Genomic DNA, 18,552 nt, shown 5'->3' with positions numbered 1-18,552 from the left:
CAGGAAGGCCAGGAAGGAGGGATGAGGTAAATGGCTGACAGGGGATGGGAAGGCGGCAACCTCCTGGGCGCCTCTGTCCTGCCCAGAATGGGAATGCACCTCTGTAATAATCTACCCCAAACTGTCGCTGGGTGCTTACCCTCCAGTCCCTGTTCTAGATGCTTCACCAGTATTAATTTACCAGCTCCTCACTCCCACCGTATTAGGGAGCCAAACCCCATTTAACAGATGAGGAAACTGAGGCACTCTCTGTTAAGGGACTGCCTAGGGTCACTGGAGACTTGCCCACAGTGAGTGCCCACCTGCTGCCATTTACACACCTTTTCAGAGGGGGGCCTCCTCCGCCGCCACCCCACCCCCCCACCCCCGCCCCTGCCCAGCCCGGCCTGGTGGCTTGACCTCAGTAGGCCCAGGAGGGGTGTCTAGCCCGGTCTCAGAAGGCCGCAAGCCAGAGGCGACAGGAAGCCGGGGCCACGCGGTGCTGCCTGCAAAGAGCCAGCTGAGGCCGAAGGGTGCCCCAACCCCACACTCCTACCCCGAAACCCCAGCCAGGATCGCGGAGGCGCGCTGTGCAAGAAAGCTGTCCTGCCGCGCCACCTAGTGGCCGAAGAGGCAGCCGGACCCCTCCAGAGTCCGCTGAGCAACGGGTTGAGCCAAGGACGCTGCAGGAATCCAACCATGACTGGCGTCCCTGTTCGCCGGGACATTGGAATACAAAGAACTCCTCCACCCTGGGGACCGTGTGCTGACCATCCCAGATGGGGAGGAGGAAGGGAATACGATAGAGCTTGGTCCTTTGCCCTCTTGAGAGACAGACTCACACATCCTACAATCACCTGCACATCTCTGCCTACCTAGCCTCACACAGGCGTCCCAAACTCAAACTTCATCCGTCTGATCCGTAAATTTATGGAGTGCTTGCTATATGTTCCAGGAGCTAGAGATAATAACCATGAACAAAACAAAGATTCCTGCCCTTATGGAGCATACAGTGGGGTGTGGGGTGGGGGGAAAGACAATAAAAGATAAACATAATAAGAAAATAATCTGGCTATTTTAGAAGCAGATAAAAAGAGCGTGTCTGACAATGTAACTGTGTTCCATGACCCCCCCACAGTCCTTTAGGCAAATTCATGGAGTTGAATGCAAATTAGAACACCTTTCCCTGGAGTGCCTGGGTGCTCAGTTGGTTAAGCTCTGCCTTCAGCGCAGGTCATGAACCCCGGCTCCCTGCTCAGCGGGGAGTCTGCTTCTCCCTCTGCCCCTCACCTCACTCTTGCTCTCTCTCTCTAGCTCTTTCAAATAAATAAAATATTTTTTAAAAAATCAAAAAAAAACCCCACCCTTCCCTGGTCACCCCTCTGGGGTCACTCCTGTCCCAGGGAATGTGCCTTCACTAAGGGGTCCTCCTTCCTGGGGCTCTCCCCTCCCACATGAGCAGCTCCTCTTCTCCAGAGATCTCTTGATCCTGTGGGCTTGTCAGGCCTCACCCAGCACCACAGCACTATTCTCCTGGGAGGCTGGTGCAAGACGCAGCACACACACACACACATACACACTCAGCTCTGTGTCTTGATTCCCAGCACAGACACCAATGTGTGTGACCTGGACAGGTTCCTTGGCTCTGTGTCACTGTTTCCTCATCTGTAAAATGGGGGAAACAGTTGCTCCGACCTCAGAGTTATGGGTGGTGGGAGGTAAATGAGTTAACAAATGTAAACAGTACCTTAACATAGAGTTTGCTATTATTAACGTGTATTTAGGTGTTCTTTCCCCCAGGACTAGCTCATAGAGCGACAGTGAGGTCCATCCAGGAATGTCCAGCTGAGTCATCTCCATGCCCCACCTCAACAGCATAGAGCGTACAAAAAGCTCTCAAATCATATTCCTCATCATTCACCACTCATCTATTGAGTTCCTTCTGCATGCCAGATACTGGGCTAAGAGCTGCAGATGGAGCTGTGAATAAGACAGGATTCTTCCCCACTGCAAGAAGAGTAATTTCTAGGGGCACCTGGGTGGCTCAGTCAGTTAAACGGCTGCCTTCTGCTTGGGTCGTGATCCCAGGGTCCTAGGATCAAGTCTAGCATCAGGCTCCCCGCTCAGCAGAGAGCCTGCTTCTCCCTCTGCCTGCCTCTCTATTTGTGCTTCTATCTCTCTGTCAAATAAATACATTTTTAAAAATCCTTAAAAAAAAAAGAAGAGTAATTTCTGGGCCAGAAGTTCTCAAGCTTTTTGGTCCAAGAAATTCCTCACACTCTTAAAAAAAGTTCAGGATCCCAAAGAGCTTTACCCTGTGTAAATACCTAGATATGTACCATATTAGAAACTAAAACTGAGAAATTTTTAATTTTTAAGATTTAGTAAGTTAATACATTTTATTAAATCATTTTTTTAAAAACAATAGCAACCCCACTACATGTTATAAATAAAGGGCCGTGGGGGACCTGTGACCCGGTGACGTCAGACATGCTTTTTGCCTGCTCTATGTTGAACAAATATTTCTAATGAAAATGGTTGTATTTTCCAAAGCAAAACAAAATAGCGGGAAAACACTGACACGGTTTTGCATTCTTTTGCAAATGTCTTTCATGTCTGACATAATGGAAGACAAGCTGGATTCTCACGCCATACTCCACCTGTGCGATATGTTGCTTTGGTTGAGGTATGTTCTGAAAAGGAACCCGGCTGCACACTGCCCTTTGTCGAAAAAATTGCTAATACGAACACTCCGCTCCGCCCCCCTCCTCGCTCACTACCGAGCTTGGGGACTCGGGAGAGTTGACCAACCAGCCAGGTGTGGTTACGGACGGCTTCTGGAAGAAGCGTGGCCTTCTTAGGATTGGGCAACAAATGTGTCCTTCTGCAGGTTGGCCCCGCCTCCAGTTCCCGCCCCTATTTCCCCTACGTAGTCAAGTGGCGACCCCAAACGCATGCGTCCTAAGGCAGGCGGGCACTTCCGCCCGCTCACTCCGGAACCTTCTGTTCCCGCTCGGGTTTCTGCCGAGAGGACCAGGGCGGCCAAGGCGGAAGTAGCGTGGTGTGTAGGCGGAGCTAAGCGCAGGCATGTCGGCCGCCCTGCTGCGGCGGGGCCTGGAGCTGCTGGGGGCGCCGGAGGGTGAGAAGGGCCTGGCAGGGGCCGCGCAGCGCGGGCGGAGGGACGGCAGGGGCTGCGGGCGGGAGCCCAGAGGGTACGGGGCGATCCAAGCCAGGCTTGGCCCTGGTGGGATGGAAACCCTGCGCGCCCTCTGACCGTGGTCGGTCCCTCTCTCTCTCTTCCCCTGCAGCCCCCCGGGCCGCGCCAGGCCAGGCCAAGCCGAACGGGGCCTCGGCGAAGCGGACCCGGAAGGCGAAGGCGACCCAAGCCCAGAAACTGCGGAACTCGGCCAAGGGAAAGGTGCCCAAGTCCGCGCTCGGTGAGCTCGGGAAGGGGCCGGCACCCTGGAGGAGGGGGCGCCTGGAGGCTGAGCTTGAAAGGGTGGCCGGGCATTTCTGGAATAGCTGGTGTGCGCCAGGCGCGGAGCCGGGTCCTGGGAGTACGGAGCTGGACGAAACACGTCGTCCCGGTCCTCATGGGCTACTGCCCTAGTAGGGAGAGAGGCACCAAAGAATGTCAGAGGCAGAGAGTAATTGCTAAGTGTGATGAGGCCTGTGGAGTAAGACTGGAGTGCCCTGGAGGGCCTTAGAATAAAAAGCCAAATCAGACTGCTCTGCGGAAGCGACATTTAAGCCCGTACCTGAAGGAAGTGTAAGAGTGAGCCAGGGGAAGAGCAATCTGGAGGAAATAGCTCACGCAGAGTTAGGAAAAAGTTCGTTGCTTTGAGAATTGGCCAGAAAGATGCCTAGACAAGGTGACAGAGCGGACAGGAGTCAGAGATGGAACGCTTAACAAGCCGTGAATGTTCTGCGTGCCTGGTGCTGTTCTAAAGCCTGTATAAATAAATGTTCCCTCGTTTCGTCCTCACACGACCCTGTGAGGTCAGTACTATCATGACCCCCATTTGTCAGACGCAGAAACGGGCACCGGCCCAGATGGCACAGGTGGAAACCAGGCAGTGTGTCTGCAGAGAGATTTGTTCTCACCTGCTCCGTTTGGGTGGGAGGCACCGTGGCCTGGGCAGCCGCGATGGCGCAAGGATATGGGGGTGGGGGGAAGGGAGCATTGGCTGCGAGGGTGGAGGAAGAGGGAGACACCGAGGACAGAGCCCAGTTTCTAGTAGAGCGTCTTGGGAGATAGGATGCCATGTAACGGGTCAGACAGACTGGAGGAGAGACAGATGTGGGCTGGATGGTGGGGCCTTTTGACATGTGGCAGGGCTTGTTGAGCTCCTAGTGTGTCTTTGGACCCCTGGAGCCTGGTACGTAAAAGGTGTTCAGATATTTGTTGAAAGAACTATGAATTCCAAGCAGGAAACGGCGTGAGCAACAGTGATGTTGGTGTGAAACAGGAGCATAGGGTGCCAGGGGTCACCTCCTGTGTCCCAGCCCTTGTCCCCCCTCCCTGTCACGCTACCTAACGGATGATGAGGGACTCTGGGGCCACCTCGGTGTGAGCCGCGTCATCTCTTGCTTGGATTATTTCAGAAGTCTCTTAACCTCCACTCCCCCACCCGGTAATCTTGTTCTCAACGAGGCGGCCACAGTGACCCCGTGAAGCAGTAAGTGGGACCTGTCTCTCCCGGCCCCACACCCTCCAGTGGCTTCCATCAGACTTGCTACCCAATGAGGCCCCACGTGGTCTGCCCCTACTGCTCTCCCCTCCCCGTTCTAGCCATTTTCTGTTCTCCAAACACATTAATCGCACTTCTTCAGGTTCTTTGCACTGGCTTAGAATGTTCTTTTCCCCGATACCCACACTCTCCCCCTTGAGTGTTTGCTAAAACCTCATTTCACTGAGGCCTGCTCAGACCCTCCTATTTAGAATTGCAGCTCTCCACCTCTGGCATTCCTCATTTCTTTTTACAGTGGTGTTTTTCTTCATAAAATGTATCAGTCTCTAAAATACTGTTTACCTTGTTTACCGTGTTTCTTTGCTCTGGAATGTAAGCTGCATGAGCGCAGGAGTTTTTGCTCTGTTTTCTGCTGTATGCCTTGCACCTAGAACAGTGTCTGCCACACGGTAAATGCTCAGGACTTGTTTGTTGCATAAGCCCCTTGAGCATCAGGGAGCCGGGGGCAGGGGTGGGGGATGCTTTCAGTAGGATCGAATGGAAAGTGGATTGGACAGAAGAGAGCCCGGGGTGCTGGAGTTAACCTAGGGAGGGGACACAGGGCCTTTGGCATGGCTGGTGGGGGGACGGGGAAGAGCTGTCAGAAGGGACCCAGCGGCTTCCAGGGAGTACATCTGAAATGCTGCCTCCCTGCCTGCCATCCACAGTTGAGTTCCAGAAGCGAGAGTGTCGAGGCTACCTTGGAGTAAACCTGAAGTTTATGACCAGTGCGAGAAGCACCGTGGCGGAGTCCGTCACCCAGCAGGTTTGTCAGAGGAGTGGGCTGTGGGGCAGAACCAGGGTGGGGAGAGCCAGGGCTGTTTCTGGGACCCATGGGAGTCTCTGCCCTAAGCACAGAGCAGAGGTTGGGCCACCCCTCTAGATGGCAAAGAGCAGAGCAGGGCTGTTGGGAGGCTGGGCCTGGGCCTTACTCCCCTGTGACCCTTGTGGGCCTTGGTTTGTTCCTCTGTAAGTGGAAGTGGTATACCCTGCCTCCTGGAACAGCGTGAGGGCCGGGTGAGAAGGTAGCACTCAGCTCTGCTAGGTTGTGCAGCTCCAAGGTGGGGGGGGGGGGTCCCTCATGTGCCGAGAGAAACCACCCAGGGATCCTGACACGCCCCCCCATCCCCAGATTGTGCGTCAGAACCGGGGCCGCAAGGCCTGTGACCGGCCTGTAGCCAAGACGAAGAAGAAGAAGAAGGCTGAGGGCACCGTGTTCACCGAGGAAGACTTCCAGAAGTTCCAGCAGGAATACTTCGGCAGCTAGGCTCCAGGAGGACACAGTGGGAAAGGCACTCAGGTGCAGTCTCCTCCTCTGACCTCACAGCCTCTGCTGGCCCCGTGGCCGGAGCAGGGTGGCTAGCATGGAGCTGGGGAGCCGGACGCCCCGGGGGAGGATATGCACTCAGACCAGAGCTGACATCTGCAGGCTCGGGAGGAACCATCTGCCTGCTAGAAAACATTTCTGACTGCTTTGTTTGCTTTGGCCCAAGTAGGGCCTCTGGGCTGTTCGCTCCGGAGAGGCCAGTTCCTAGGCCCTCGGGGCCACACCTCTAGGAGGGAAGGCTGCTGGGCCGGCTTCAGGTTCTAATAAACGTGGACCCAAGAGCAGAGTGTGCTTCCGATCTGCTTTATGGGGTGTCTCCCATCTCCTCTGGCACCAAGGGCCTTTCACTATCCCCCGTGCTTCTTAGGGCTCCGGGTCAGAAGTCCTCCCGTCCAGCCCCGGTGCAGCTGGCCCCCGGAGAGCACCCAGCATCTGCTGATGGGCTGAGAGGAGCCCTCCTCCCCTGGGGGTGGCAGCCACAGCTGACTAGGCAGCCCTTGAGGCAGAGTAGTATCCACTGCGGCTGGGGGCTTCCGGGGCAGCCGACTCAGGGTTCGGGAAGCGGGGGTGTGGCTGCCCTGGCACCCAAGGTTTGTGCTCTTGTGGGGAGGGGGGCAGCTCAGGAGGTGACCTCAAGAAACTGCGTCAGGCTCAGGTGTGTGCCCAGGCAGGAAGCCGGGGCTGGGGTCGGGCTGCCCCACCAGGAGAGGGCGGGCTGGCCCCTTCCCAGCAGGCATGTGCCAGGGACGGGTACGTGGAGAGCGAGTGCCTGAGTGAGTGGATGTGCTGAGCGGACGGGTCTTCGCTGTGGAGGAGACAAGTTCTGGAAGTCCAGGAGCCCCTTCTTCCCCGTGCAGAAGAGCGTCCTGCTTGCCTGTGGGCAGCTCCATCCAACTCTCTGCTCCCCGGTGTCCCGGGCTCCTTAGGTCACGGCATCGTCTGGCAGAGGCCTTGCAGAGGGGCCCTCCTGTGGCTGGGCCGGCTGGGGGGCCACAGTCTGCCAACCCCACAGTGGGTCCTTCTGGCCAGAGGGGAGAGGGTGCCACGCCCCCCACACTGCCCCAGGGGGTCTGCTCCTGGTGGTTAACTAGCTTTGCATCCTAAGTGGGGACAGCAGGGGACCGCGGACCTGGCTGAGGCAGAGGTGGAGCCTGTCCTGTCTGCAGGTGGCCTCCGTCCCAGCAGCAGCAGCAGGAAGCAGACCATCCATCCAGGAGGCCAAGGGGGCAGGAGAGGAGGGAGCTGTGACTCCAAACCCTTAATGGACCCACCTTCCTCACATGGGCTCGTTCCAAAGAAGGGAAAGACTGGTATCTCTCACATTCTCGCTCCTGCCTGCTGAGCTTTCATAACCCCATGAGGGGAGAGAGGCAAACTTGGATATCCCGGGAGACTCCTTCCCTTCATCTCAGCCGCTCAGCAAGAAGCTGGCTCTGCTGTGCGGGCGCCCTCTTGCTCACCTCAGCGGCCCTTGAGCTCCAGGCCCCTTTCTGACAAGGACACGCCCACTGTGCCCTGATCACCTACGGGTGTCCCTTCCCAGGTGTAGAGTGACAGGCCCAGCTCCGGGGCAGGGAGTTGGCAGGTGTGAGAGCGGGTTCTGCCACTTCTCTGCTGGTGGGTACGTTCCGTTTGTGCCACGTAGCACCAGTGACGTGGGTGTCTGTGCTCCCCTTGAGTGACCAAAGTTAGTGCTCACTTCTGAGATTCTGGTCCAGTAGGTCGGGGTAGGACTCTGGGACCTACTTGTAACAGTCACCCTGGACAGAGGCGCCTGGGCGGCTCAGTCGCTTAAGGGTCTGGCTTCGGCTCAGGTCGTGATCTCAGGGTCCTGGGATCAGGCTCCCTGCTCAGTGGGGAGTGTGCTTCTCCCTATCCCTACCCCCCGCCCTCCCCCCCGCTTGGGCTCACTCTCTGTCTCTCTCACTCTCTCTCAAACAAATGAAATCTTAAAAAAAAGAAAAGAAAAAACAGTCACCCCGGACAGTTCTGGTGCAAGGGCTTAGAAGGTGGCCAGAGGGCCTAGGAGAGGCCCCGGAGGATGGAGGATGTGCCACCATTAGGGGAGGCGTTGTGCAAAAGTCAAAGATGGGGGTTGCTGACCACGTGCTCCAAGGCCTGGTGACTGACAGACCAGCTGGGAAAGGAAAGGACGGGGCTCACATAAGAGGACACTGAGTTGCCACCTTCATGCCGGGTCTAAAAAGACCCAGGAGGAGGAGGCCCTCCTCAGTTGAGACATCGCAAGTGACACGAAGCGCCTGGAAGCATTTGCGTCCCCTGTGGTTTGGGGCAGCTGGCTGATGTGGACCTCCATGAGCAAAGCTGGAGGAACGCACCTGGTGACCGATGGGGGCGCCCAGCCAAGGCTCCCTGTGACTTCCCAGCGGGGTGGGCTGTTCGCGGCATCCACACTTCCTGGTCCTTTGTGACTGGACGGATCGGCCAGGGGGCGGGGCAAGAGTGGGGCGGCCCTGCCCGTGGGACCTGGCTAGGACACAACCACAGGCCTGGCCGCCAGGCCTGCGCAGAGTTTGTGTGGACAGAGGCTTGAGTTCCTGCAGGAGCTGGGTGGGTCCCCATCAGGTGACTTCCTGTCGCAGAGCTGGGGCGGGGAGCCCTCTTGGACAGGTAGGTGGGACTGTGGCGCTCGCAGCACGTGCCCCTTCGTGAGTTTTCTGGGCCAGCTTTCTTGAGGATGCCTCCCCATTCTCCACGTTCACAGCTTCCAAATCCTTTGAAGCCCAGAACAGGCACCCTTTCCTCCAGGCAGCCTGCTGTGACCTCGCACCCAAGAGTCCCTGCTCCTTCCACTGGGGTCACCCAGCTACGCAGTCCTGAGTCCCGGAGCTGTCACTTTCTACTTGGTGTGAGCATCTACCTGCTGCCCTCCCACTGGACCCTGAGCTGCCTTCCCCTCAGCACGTGGTGCCCGGCACAGGTGTGCCAGCACTCAGGTGCCACTACGGGGGCTTTGTGTCTCCAGCTGGACCTTCTCCTGGTCTCTGGGCTCAAAGTCCGCTGCCCCCTCCATCCCCACCTGCTTGCCGAAGAGATTTGCCAAGATCAGACACACCCTCGGCCAGCATCCAAGAGTTGAAATGAGGAGTCCCTGCTCCTCACCCGATTTTCTCCATCTCAAGAAATGGAAACTCCATCCTTCCGGTTGCTCAGCCACCATTCTGTCCCCTTTCACACATCCGCCATCGGAGCCTGACTTGCTTGACCTTGAGGATCTATCCAGGCCCTGACCAGCTCTCCTCGCTCACCTGGGCTGACCCCAGCCTGGTCCTCTTCCCCTGCCCGCCCCCCGCCCCCCGCCATTCACGGGCTGTCTGAGGAGCCCTCTTCAAACAGCAACCCCTGTATCACTCCTACTCTGGAGACTCCCCAAGTCACATGGAGACCCTCAACTCCCATCATGGTGACAAGGCCCTGGACCACGTGTGCCGGCCCCCGCCACAGGCACTGCGGGCTTACTCACTCGGCTTACTCACTCCCTCACCTCCCAGAGAGGGCCTCCCTAAACACCCACCCTAAATGGGCAAATCCACCCCCGCCCCAGCACTCAGCATGCCCACTGCCATGTCACGTTAGATGCCTTATTGGCGGCCTCCCTTGCCAGAACGAGAGCAGAGATTTTTGTCTATTTTCCTCACCACTGAATGCTCAGCACCCAGAACGATGTCTAGCCTGTGGTGGGTGCTCATGAATGGTTGTAGAGAAACAAGGCCTGTTTCTGATCTCCAGGACCGGCAGCCTCATCCTAGGAGTCAAAACAGGCGTGCAGTGGGGAGAGCTGAGCGGCTCCAGCCTCTAGGTGCGGGCAGCAGAGGGCTTGGCGCTGAACCAGGAGCACCCCGTCCCCCACTGCAGCAGGGGTAGAGCCCTGCCCCGGGGCTGACCAAGGCCTAGCAGGGCCCCACAGCAGTGGAGCTGGACCTCAGTCTCATTCCCGCTCCCTCTGTGTGGGGCTCTCAAACACTGAGATCCCACATGCTGAGCAAGGCCTCTGTCATGGTCTGTAACAGCTGGCCCTGGGCCAGCGTCCACCTGCAGGCTTGCCTCATTGAAAAAGGTGCAATCACAAGATCCTCCTTACCACTCCTAATGCGGATTATGAGCTAATAACTGGAAAGCACTCAGAGCCGTGCCTCAGAACTCTAAGTAACTATTAGCCGTAATCATTATTACTTGCCAGGCACTATTGTAGTCTGGAAATACGAGAGTGAACAAGACAGCAAGATCTCTGCCATCAAAGAGCTTAATTACCTTGTCACTGGGGGATGGGAAATAGAAAATAAACACGTATGCAAATAGGTTCAACTAGAGATAAGGTTCCGTAAAAAATAAAACGGTAAAGCAGAGGGGCTGGGACATTAGCAGAGTCATCTTGGAAGGTGTTTGGGGTGACATATGAGGCCTACATGAGAGGGGAAAGGAGCCCTGGAAAAATCTTGCAGGCAGAGGGAACAAGTGCAAAGGCCCTGAGGCAGGAATGAGCTTAGCAGAGAACTGCAGGAAGGTCATAGTAGCCGGTGCACAGTGAAGAGTGAAGGAGGGTAAAGGCTGAGAGTGGTCTACGCCACACGCTCTACAGGGATCTTGCTACCCATCCCATCCCTGCCTTTTGTGTTTGGGGAGTCCTCAGCCACAGGGGCCTGGGAAGGGAAATAGCTCAGTATCCTGGCCTTTGGCCTCCAGCCAGCACTGCCCCTCAGGGCAGCCCAGGGGAAAGGTTTCCCATCTGTCAAATGGAGGAGTGGGCCACTGTCTCCGAGGGCCTGCTCCAAGGGCAGAAGGTCCCACTGGCACTGGATGCGGCAAGGTGGCTGGGTCACTTCCAGGGCCTCGGTCTCTCTGGCCTCCTCAACTCTCCATGTCCTCCTCCTGCCCCCACTGCACATGCCCCAGGCTTGGGCAGCTGCCCATGGTGCAAAGCATAAGACACTGCTGGGGGTGGACAGAAGGAAGCAGTGTTTGTGGTTGTAGATTATTTCCTATCTTGGATAAAAAACTCTTAAGGTCACAACATAGAAGTGAGGAATAGAGCAGGGATTGCAGATGGCAGGCATGCTCATGTGTGGGCCTTTGGCAGTGGCCCTGGGCTCCCCACTCTCCTCCAGCTCCTCACCCCACATGAGCCATGTGGAGAATTGATGTGATCTTAAGCCACCACATTTGTACTCATCTGTAACACACACTAGCACCCACATGTGCTTTCTCTGAACCCCCAGCTTTGATGAGTATCCAGGGTCCTCCTCTAATCCTGCCTATAAGGAAATCTGGAGCCACACTAAGTGTGCACTCTGAAGTCAGACTGCCTGGGTTTGAATCCACCTGGCAGCGGGGCAGGTTACACAACCACTCCAAGCTTTAGTTCCCTCATCTGTAAAATGCAGAAGATGAGGTGATCCTTATGAAAAAAGCACTTTGGGGGCACCTGCTAGACTCTTTGATCTTAGGGTTGTTTTTTGAGTCCCACTTGTGGTAACTAAAAAGTAATTTTTTCAAAATGTATTTTGAATATAACTCTCACAATGTCAGTGCATGTCTCTGAGTAGATGCTGTTTTTCCAACCAGTAAATCCCCACATACTTAGCTAACAGTTCAGCTGCTTAGAAGTGAGAGGTCGTCTGTGCTAATTTTAATACCTAGATGGGTGGTCCCTGCTGAGTAAGATGGGAGGCCCACAGCCTTCAGGGCAAGACCTCCACTCCCTCTGGTGTCTGAGGAAATGTTCCCATCCAGGTCACCGCTGGTTGTCTTCCAACAGCAGGCTGGCTCTCTCACTCTATGCCCAGCATTGGGAAGTAGGTCATGGAAACGTGGCCCTCCCCCCCTCGTTCTCAAGTTCTTCCAAGGGCAAAAAGGGTCAAGAGCCCGATGCTTCCTCCTGCACCTATTTCCCACAGGGGAATGGCCCCACTAGGTTACCACAGGAACTGGGAGAATGCACGTAGTAGAGTGCTTACAACACTGCCTGGTGTCACTCTGGGGTGTCCACATCGCCATTCGGATGAACATCAAGGCTTTCTGGTGCTGTCCCGACATCACCTATGGACAGCTCTGACGGCCTCTGAGCGCAGCTCTGGCCAGGAACTTCTGCAAGCTAGGTCCTTTTTTTTTTTTTTTAAGATTTTGAGAGAGAGAGCACAAGAGGGAAGAGGATCAGAGGAAGAAGCAGACTCCCTGCTGAGCAGTGAGCCCGTTGCAGGACTCCAGGATCATGACCTGAGCCAAAGGCAGTCGCCTAACCAACTGAGCCACCCAGGTGCCCTGCAAGCCAGGTCTTGAACCCCCAACTCAATTTATTCCAGCAAAAACTGAAGACCTACTTTCCTCTGGAGTTCTGGGGAAGGGCTCTATGCAACTGTAAAAATTAAGATTTTAATCACTTTGTGCCCAGGTGGGGCCTGTGGCTCCTGATCACCCAGCTACCTCAATGGTAAAGCTCCCCAGCCCCACCCAGCCACCTGTAGGGGCCCAAAGCCCAACTCCCCCTAGTCTGGGAGTCCCAACGAAGCACCAGTGGTCCTGACCTATGGCCCAACAGGGCTGAACCAACCCCACTCGCCTTACAACAGCCAGGCCAAGGTGGATTGAGAGCGGAAAGCAGGCGCCGCAGTTCACCAAGTACTTTCACTACAAAATAATTTATTGCAACACACGGCTTCAGTGCAAGCCTATGTACAAGCACACACACTCCTGACTACCCCGACTAGGGGACCCTTTTCTTCTCCCTCGCCTTTCGAACCTCTTCTATCAAATCTTTCAGATACTGGATCTCCTTGGCTAAAGAATCTGCCCTTTCTTTCAGAGCCTCATTCTGCTTTTCCAGCTCTTTACACTCGCCAGTGAGTGCCTCCTGCTCAGCCCTCTTCTTCTGGCGGTACCGAGTGGCTGCAGTCTTGTTCTGCTCCATTTTTTTCAGCTTCTTATCTAGTTTTTCAACCTTTACTTTTGCTTCCGTCTTCTCTCCAGGAGGGTCATAGGGTTTGGGGCGGGCAGAACCACAGAGGGAACGTGGAGACAGCAAGCTATTTGGAGAGCCCCTGGAGGTAGAGGGGCTGTGCTGGGGGGACCCCAGATAGGACTCAGGACTCATACAGATGCCACTATCATTATCTGAGGGGGCATCCTCCTCTTTGATGCACTGAGAGACATTACTGTAACTGGCAGAGTCTGACTTTCTATCTCCTTCAGAAATATCCACTTCACTGCCTAGCTCTAAACTAAAGGAATGATCTGGAGTGGAGGACAGGGCCCCTGGGGAGAGGGGAAGTGGTTGCAGGAAGGTAAAGGGGGCAATCTGGTCTGTTTTTTGTAAACTTTCTGGAAGATGGCCAATTGGGTTCACAGTCTGGGGGGGCTCCTTATTAGTCTCCTGGACTAGGGGGTCAAAGAGATCACACGTGTCATCCAACGTGGCCAAAAGCTCATCTGGCATGGTTTCCAGGTCATCTATACTGAACAGAGAATCAAAATCAAACTCCTTCAGATCCATTTTCTCCACCATCCAATCTGTCCCGGAGAAGGCATCCTCTGCAAAAGAAATATTTAAGATAGAACCAGCGAAGTCAGACGCACCTTGCCGCAGCAAGGCCCTAGACCAGAGCCCGGGGACAAACGACTCTCACTCACCCTTGCCGTTGTCTGAGGCACTGACCAACCCATCCACAGCCAGCCATTCGGAGGAGCCCGCCTTAGCCTTGTCGCTGGAGAACCCATGAGGTTTGAAGTGCTTGGCCACCTCCAGGTAGTCGTCTAAGAGACCTAGGCTTTCCTCAGCCCCCAAACCCGACTGGTCGAAGGGGGACATCAAGTCCCCCACCAACACCTCGCTGCTCAGGAAACTCATCTCGGCCATGTCGCGGTACTTTACTGGAATCGAGGAATGTGCTTAATTCGAAGGTGTCCTTGTCGGTTACAGCAACGCTGCTGCTGGATGCCGTGAGAAGCCTGGGAAGGAATCAGAAACCAAGTCCCCTCAGGCATCAGCCGGTCCGAGTAGTTCATCCCTCCGTCCCGGAGGGAGGATGGCCAAACTGGAACCCCACTCGGGAGCAGAGGATCCGGCACATGTGGCCCCAGAGCCATGGCGTCCACCTTCCCCGCGACCCGCTCAAGATGGACGCCCTCGGGCCTGGGCGGCTCCTCCCATCGCCGCCGCCAGAGGAAGGCGCGCCCTGCTCATGTCCAAATACGGCCCGGGCCGCCCGGCCCCGCCCACGCCCGCCCGGGACTCACGCCGCGCTGCCGCCTTGCTCCGCCGCCATCTTGGCCCCTGCCACGTTTCGCAGGACGCCGCCGGGTTCAGGGGCCGGGCGCCGCCGAGGGCTTCTCCCCCCCACTCCCGCCGGGCGGCGGCCTCCCGACCCAGAAGCGTCGGCGTCTCGAGGACACCCAAGCAGGGGGTCACGCGTCCCGGGCGCTCGTAAAACCGCTTCCCCTTCCGCGACGCCGCCCGGCCGCAGGCCGCGCCCAAGCGAGCTGACTGCCCTCGCCGACTCAGGGAAGCACGGCCGGGGCGGCCCGGTCCCAGTACTTACGCCATGGCTTAAGCCGCTGGAGGGTGCCGCTGCAGAGCCTGGTGCTGCTGCCGCCGCTGCAAAGGCCAATGCTGCCGCAGGCACTGCTGCCTCTAATACGCCATGGCGGCCGCGGACCCTGCGGGGATTGGAGGGAAGGCGCGCACTTGCGGAAAGGATCTACATTTATAGGCGGGAGGAAGAGAAATGGCGGCGGAGTGCCGCCCGAGGGTCCTTTATAGACTTTGCCTCTATGAGGACGCATCACACTGCACATCCTTCCGCCGCGGTCACGTGACCCGCGCCTCCCACCCACTCGTTTTCTCCTATCCGATGTCCCACCGTGTCCAACCCACGACTTTCATGCCCAGGGCGTAGCTGTGAAGAGAACGCAAGTTATTTTCAAGGCCTCAAGAAAGGAAAAAGGCGCACTACTTTGCAAGCCTACTAAGATCAAAGTGTCACTCTTCCCTCCGCCGCCGGATGGCGCGGAGGGATTCTCCAGACATACCTCGCTTCCGGTGTTAGCTTGGTGGGCGGGGAGAGAAGTCTTTCAAGCCCAAGGAAGGTTTTTATTGTGAAGTCCGAGGCCACCTGGTTATCGCGCGAGATACTGGCGGAGAGCGAGCGTCGAGCTGATTGGTTAGTCATGGTGAGTCATATATACCTCGATTTTCTATTGGCTCAGACCCCGACATGGGCGGGCTGATGGTGAGGGACGCCTGGTCAGAGCGGGAAGGGGTGGAGCGGCCAGTGCGGTTTCCCTGTCCTGTACTGCCCTGGCCCCGTGAATCCTGTCTGCACTGGCCTCCTCAGCGCGGCACACCCGTAGCCGGCCGTGACTGCCCTGGCTCCTTCCCCGGGCTGCTTTAACCTGGGCAGTGCCAAACGGTCGCGTCAGGCCCCGGCCCTTGTGGTCCCTTCCTGTCGCCCTCCGTCAAGCGCCGAATTAGCGACCAAGTTCAGGCCGAAACTAGGCAAAAGGAAGTGGCATTTCGTGTCACGCAAGCCCTTAAAGAGCTGAAAGGGGAGACTGAGGACCTCAGTCGGGATCTCAAACGCTCCGCGCGCACCTACCGTCAAGGGCCAACTCTGCATCCTTACCGTGAACTCTCACGGGAAGATAGATAATCTCTAGCCCAATTTAGGGGATTTTTACATACTCAGCTTGCTAAAATGTTTGCTTCTATTAGGACTATTCAGTCTATCACAGGGCAGCTTCTTTTGGTTTATGCAGATGCAATTCCCTGACGAGATTTTGTTAAACTGGTTATCTGTCACTCTCCCAATTCTGCAACTGCCCCGTGTACCCAGCCTAACCACTTCCCAGCACGTCCGCCTAATGGCGCTGATGTGGGGGGAGAAGCTTGAGAACCCAGGCCCACTCGCGGAGGTTCGTGTTTGGAAGCAGCAGTCCCGCTCAAGGCCTGCAACTTGCTCTCTCCTGGGGAGCTGTGAAGAGTGCCAAGAAAGGTCTCCATCATCCTTCCGGGTCCTTCACAGTCGGGGCCTGTAGGGGCAGAAACCTTGTTTCCGCCTCCATTTCAGTGGGCCATTGAAGTATCTGTAGGAGGGCGGTGAGGTCAAAAAATTGGGGAAACACCGTCTGTGATAACCAAACCATTCATTGCTTTGATTCAGTCTAGCTAGCCCAACGATTTCTTTAGGCCAAACAACTAATGGGGTGGGGTGTGTGGCCCAAAGTCACACAGTTGCCAGTGGAGGCGGTATGGGGCAGGCCTTGGAAGACACATTTTTGAGGCAAACCCAGGAATCCTGGCTCTTCAATTTAGTAGCTGAGACGTTTTGGTTAAGCGATTTATCCTTGCTGAGCCAGTTTCCTCATCTGTAAAATGAGGCTAATGAGGAGTATCCTCCTCCTTAGAATGAAGATCATATACGGAAAGCCCTGAGCTTTGCCTGACAGCCTGACAGCTCTAGTCCCAGGTGTCCCTTTGGTAAGTGCTCAATAAATGGTTTGCTATTATTACCATTATTAGAACTCGGGTCTTCTGATCCTGAACTCCCCACTCTGCAACTTCCTTACATCATCCTGCCTCCTCAGAGGCCTCCTCTTCTTGACTGAAATGAAACCAGCAACAACTGGTACACGCAAAGTACACTGCATACTGGGACAAGAATGGTTTTTCTACTGCCTTGGAGAATCACAAATGTCAAGATAAACGAAGTTGTCTAGTCTTTCAGTACAAAGGCAGTAATATCTCTGAGCCATTACACAAGTCTTCCAAGGTGTAACTAAGGACCCCTGGGGCACGTCCTCCTTTTGCTGTATCAGGAGACCTGCCAGTGCCGCCTCAACGGACGACCACGCGGAATACTGCCCCAGGTTTGACACCACAGGAGGTCACAGATGGGTGACTCCAGTGGCAGCTTGTCCCATCCGTTCTATCATGGAGACCCAGATCAAGCACTTAAAAGGTTCTCATGGCTGAAGATGGAGAAGCAGGACCACTCCCGTAGGAAAATGTTTCATACCACACACAGAAGTCAAAGCTATTGGAAAGGAGACTTTTTATTTTTTCTTTCCATGCTGTGGAAGGTCCTCATGTTCCCCAGCTTTATTTCCTCCCTCAAGGAGAAAAAACATAGCAGTTCTCTGGGTCTCAGGGCTAAGCTGCTTCTATGTGGACCTAGCCGAGGTGGGACAGAAAGACCAGTGACAGATTCCAGATCTACCAGCTGAATGCATCCGCTGCTACTGAAGGGCAGGCAAGTGACTAGAAGGCAAGTTGTGGACTTGGCCTCAGGGAGCAAGAATTTTTTTTTTTTTTTTAAGATTTTTTATCTTAAAACTAATGGGGTGGAAGAGGAGGCCTCTGAGGAGGCAGGATGATATTTATTTATTGAGAGAGAGGAGAGAATGGTAGAGAGCGAGCATGAGAGGGAGGAAGGTCAGAGGGAGAAGCACACTCCCTGCTGAGCAGGGAGCCCGATGCGGGACTCGATCCTGGGACTCCAGGATCATGACCTGAGCCGAAGGCAGTCGCTTAACCAACGGAGCCACCCAGGCGCCCAGGGAGCAAGAATTTAAAGACTACAAGGTGATCCGAATGAAAAGGTAAACACGCTGGACACAGCCTCAGAACCCACATCTGGTGTTTTGGCCACTTAGAATCAGCAGTGTGTAAAAGGGCCACAGCCTGACAGCTCTAGTCCCAGGTGTCCTTACCATTCTCTTTGGCCTTGAGCTTCAGCAGGAAGGGCAGAGTGCTAACCAACCCTGTGAGCAGTTTTCAGCCAGGGTCACAGTATCAAGGAAGATGTACCACGGCAGAGGACTAAGACACATGTGGGGTTCCCTACTTGCAGAACTCCTCCTGGGGCCTCTCCAGGACCTTGTGATCCTGAAGCTGATTCCTTGTCAAAACCATGTGAGTTCTCAAGGTGTGCCTGGGTGGCTCAGTTGGTTAAACGTCTGGCTCTTGATCTCGGGGTCCTGAGTTCAAGCCCTGCATTGAGCTCCATGCTGGGCGTGGAGCCTACTTTAAAAAAAAAAAGCTTTTGGTCATGATCTCAGGGTCCTGGGATTGAGCCCCGCATCCAGCTCCCTGCTCAGCTGGGAACCTCCTTGTCCCCCTCCCTCTGCTTCTGCTCTTCCCCCAGCTTGTGCTCTCTCTCTCAAATAAATAAAATCTTAAAAAAAAAAAAAAAAAGAGAATTCTCAACTTGAGTGGAGTACAAGGGAGCAACACCAGCTAATCTGGAGTGTGAACAGGGTGACCACCAGGGGCTGAGACCAAGGAGGAAAAGACTATAGGCCTCAACACAGTTTTTCCAGACATTAGTTTTTGATTATTTATTTGAGGGGGAAAAAAAAGTCACAACCAAGCATATAAAATACTGTTATCCTGAACTCATTTTTTAGGACGGGGCAACAGGGAAAAAACCAAAATACGCTTTGGAATTGATTAGGCTTTCAAGGCAATGAGTATATTTTTTAAGCATTAGGCTAACTCATGGTTTG

The 18,552-nt window shown here is 55.3% G+C and overlaps 2 protein-coding genes across 2 annotated transcripts; one reads left to right on the top strand and one right to left on the bottom strand.

Moving 5' to 3' along the window:
• Nucleotides 1–3,048: 3,048 nt before the first annotated feature.
• Nucleotides 3,049–6,322, top strand: RPS19BP1 (ribosomal protein S19 binding protein 1). The gene is made up of 4 exons (XM_028115307.1): nucleotides 3,049–3,118; nucleotides 3,288–3,416; nucleotides 5,378–5,475; nucleotides 5,842–6,322. The coding sequence occupies exons 1-4, from the start codon at nucleotides 3,067–3,069 to the stop codon at nucleotides 5,974–5,976; spliced, it is 414 nt and encodes a 137-aa protein (XP_027971108.1). The 5' UTR covers nucleotides 3,049–3,066; the 3' UTR covers nucleotides 5,977–6,322.
• Nucleotides 6,323–12,673: 6,351 nt separating this feature from the next.
• Nucleotides 12,674–14,789, bottom strand: ATF4 (activating transcription factor 4). Its single transcript, XM_028115601.2, has 3 exons — nucleotides 14,589–14,789; nucleotides 13,681–13,998; nucleotides 12,674–13,581 (listed from the first exon to the last, which is right to left on the bottom strand). The coding sequence occupies exons 2-3, from the start codon at nucleotides 13,904–13,906 to the stop codon at nucleotides 12,758–12,760; spliced, it is 1,050 nt and encodes a 349-aa protein (XP_027971402.1). The 5' UTR covers nucleotides 13,907–13,998; nucleotides 14,589–14,789; the 3' UTR covers nucleotides 12,674–12,757.
• Nucleotides 14,790–18,552: the final 3,763 nt, after the last annotated feature.

The sequence above is a fragment of the Eumetopias jubatus genome, unplaced genomic scaffold, assembly GCF_037043125.1.
Source record: "Eumetopias jubatus isolate StellerSeaLion01/CBP00866 unplaced genomic scaffold, mEumJub1_p1.0 scaffold_8, whole genome shotgun sequence".
NCBI classification, from domain to species: Eukaryota; Metazoa; Chordata; class Mammalia; order Carnivora; family Otariidae; genus Eumetopias; species Eumetopias jubatus.
Note: the sequence above shows the minus strand (reverse complement) of the source record. Positions and strands in the feature narration are given on the sequence as shown.

Coding starts and splice junctions, on each gene's coding strand:
- RPS19BP1 (XM_028115307.1), top strand. CDS start 3,067: ATGTCGGCCGCCCTGCTGCGGCGGGGCCTGGAGCTGCTGGGGGCGCCG. Junction 3,119..3,287: donor GCTGCTGGGGGCGCCGGAGG/GTGAGAAGGGCC, acceptor CTTCCCCTGCAG/CCCCCCGGGCCGCGCCAGGC. Junction 3,417..5,377: donor GGTGCCCAAGTCCGCGCTCG/GTGAGCTCGGGA, acceptor TGCCATCCACAG/TTGAGTTCCAGAAGCGAGAG.
- ATF4 (XM_028115601.2), bottom strand. CDS start 13,906: ATGGCCGAGATGAGTTTCCTGAGCAGCGAGGTGTTGGTGGGGGACTTG. Junction 13,582..13,680: donor TGCCTCAGACAACGGCAAGG/GTGAGTGAGAGT, acceptor TTTCTTTTGCAG/AGGATGCCTTCTCCGGGACA.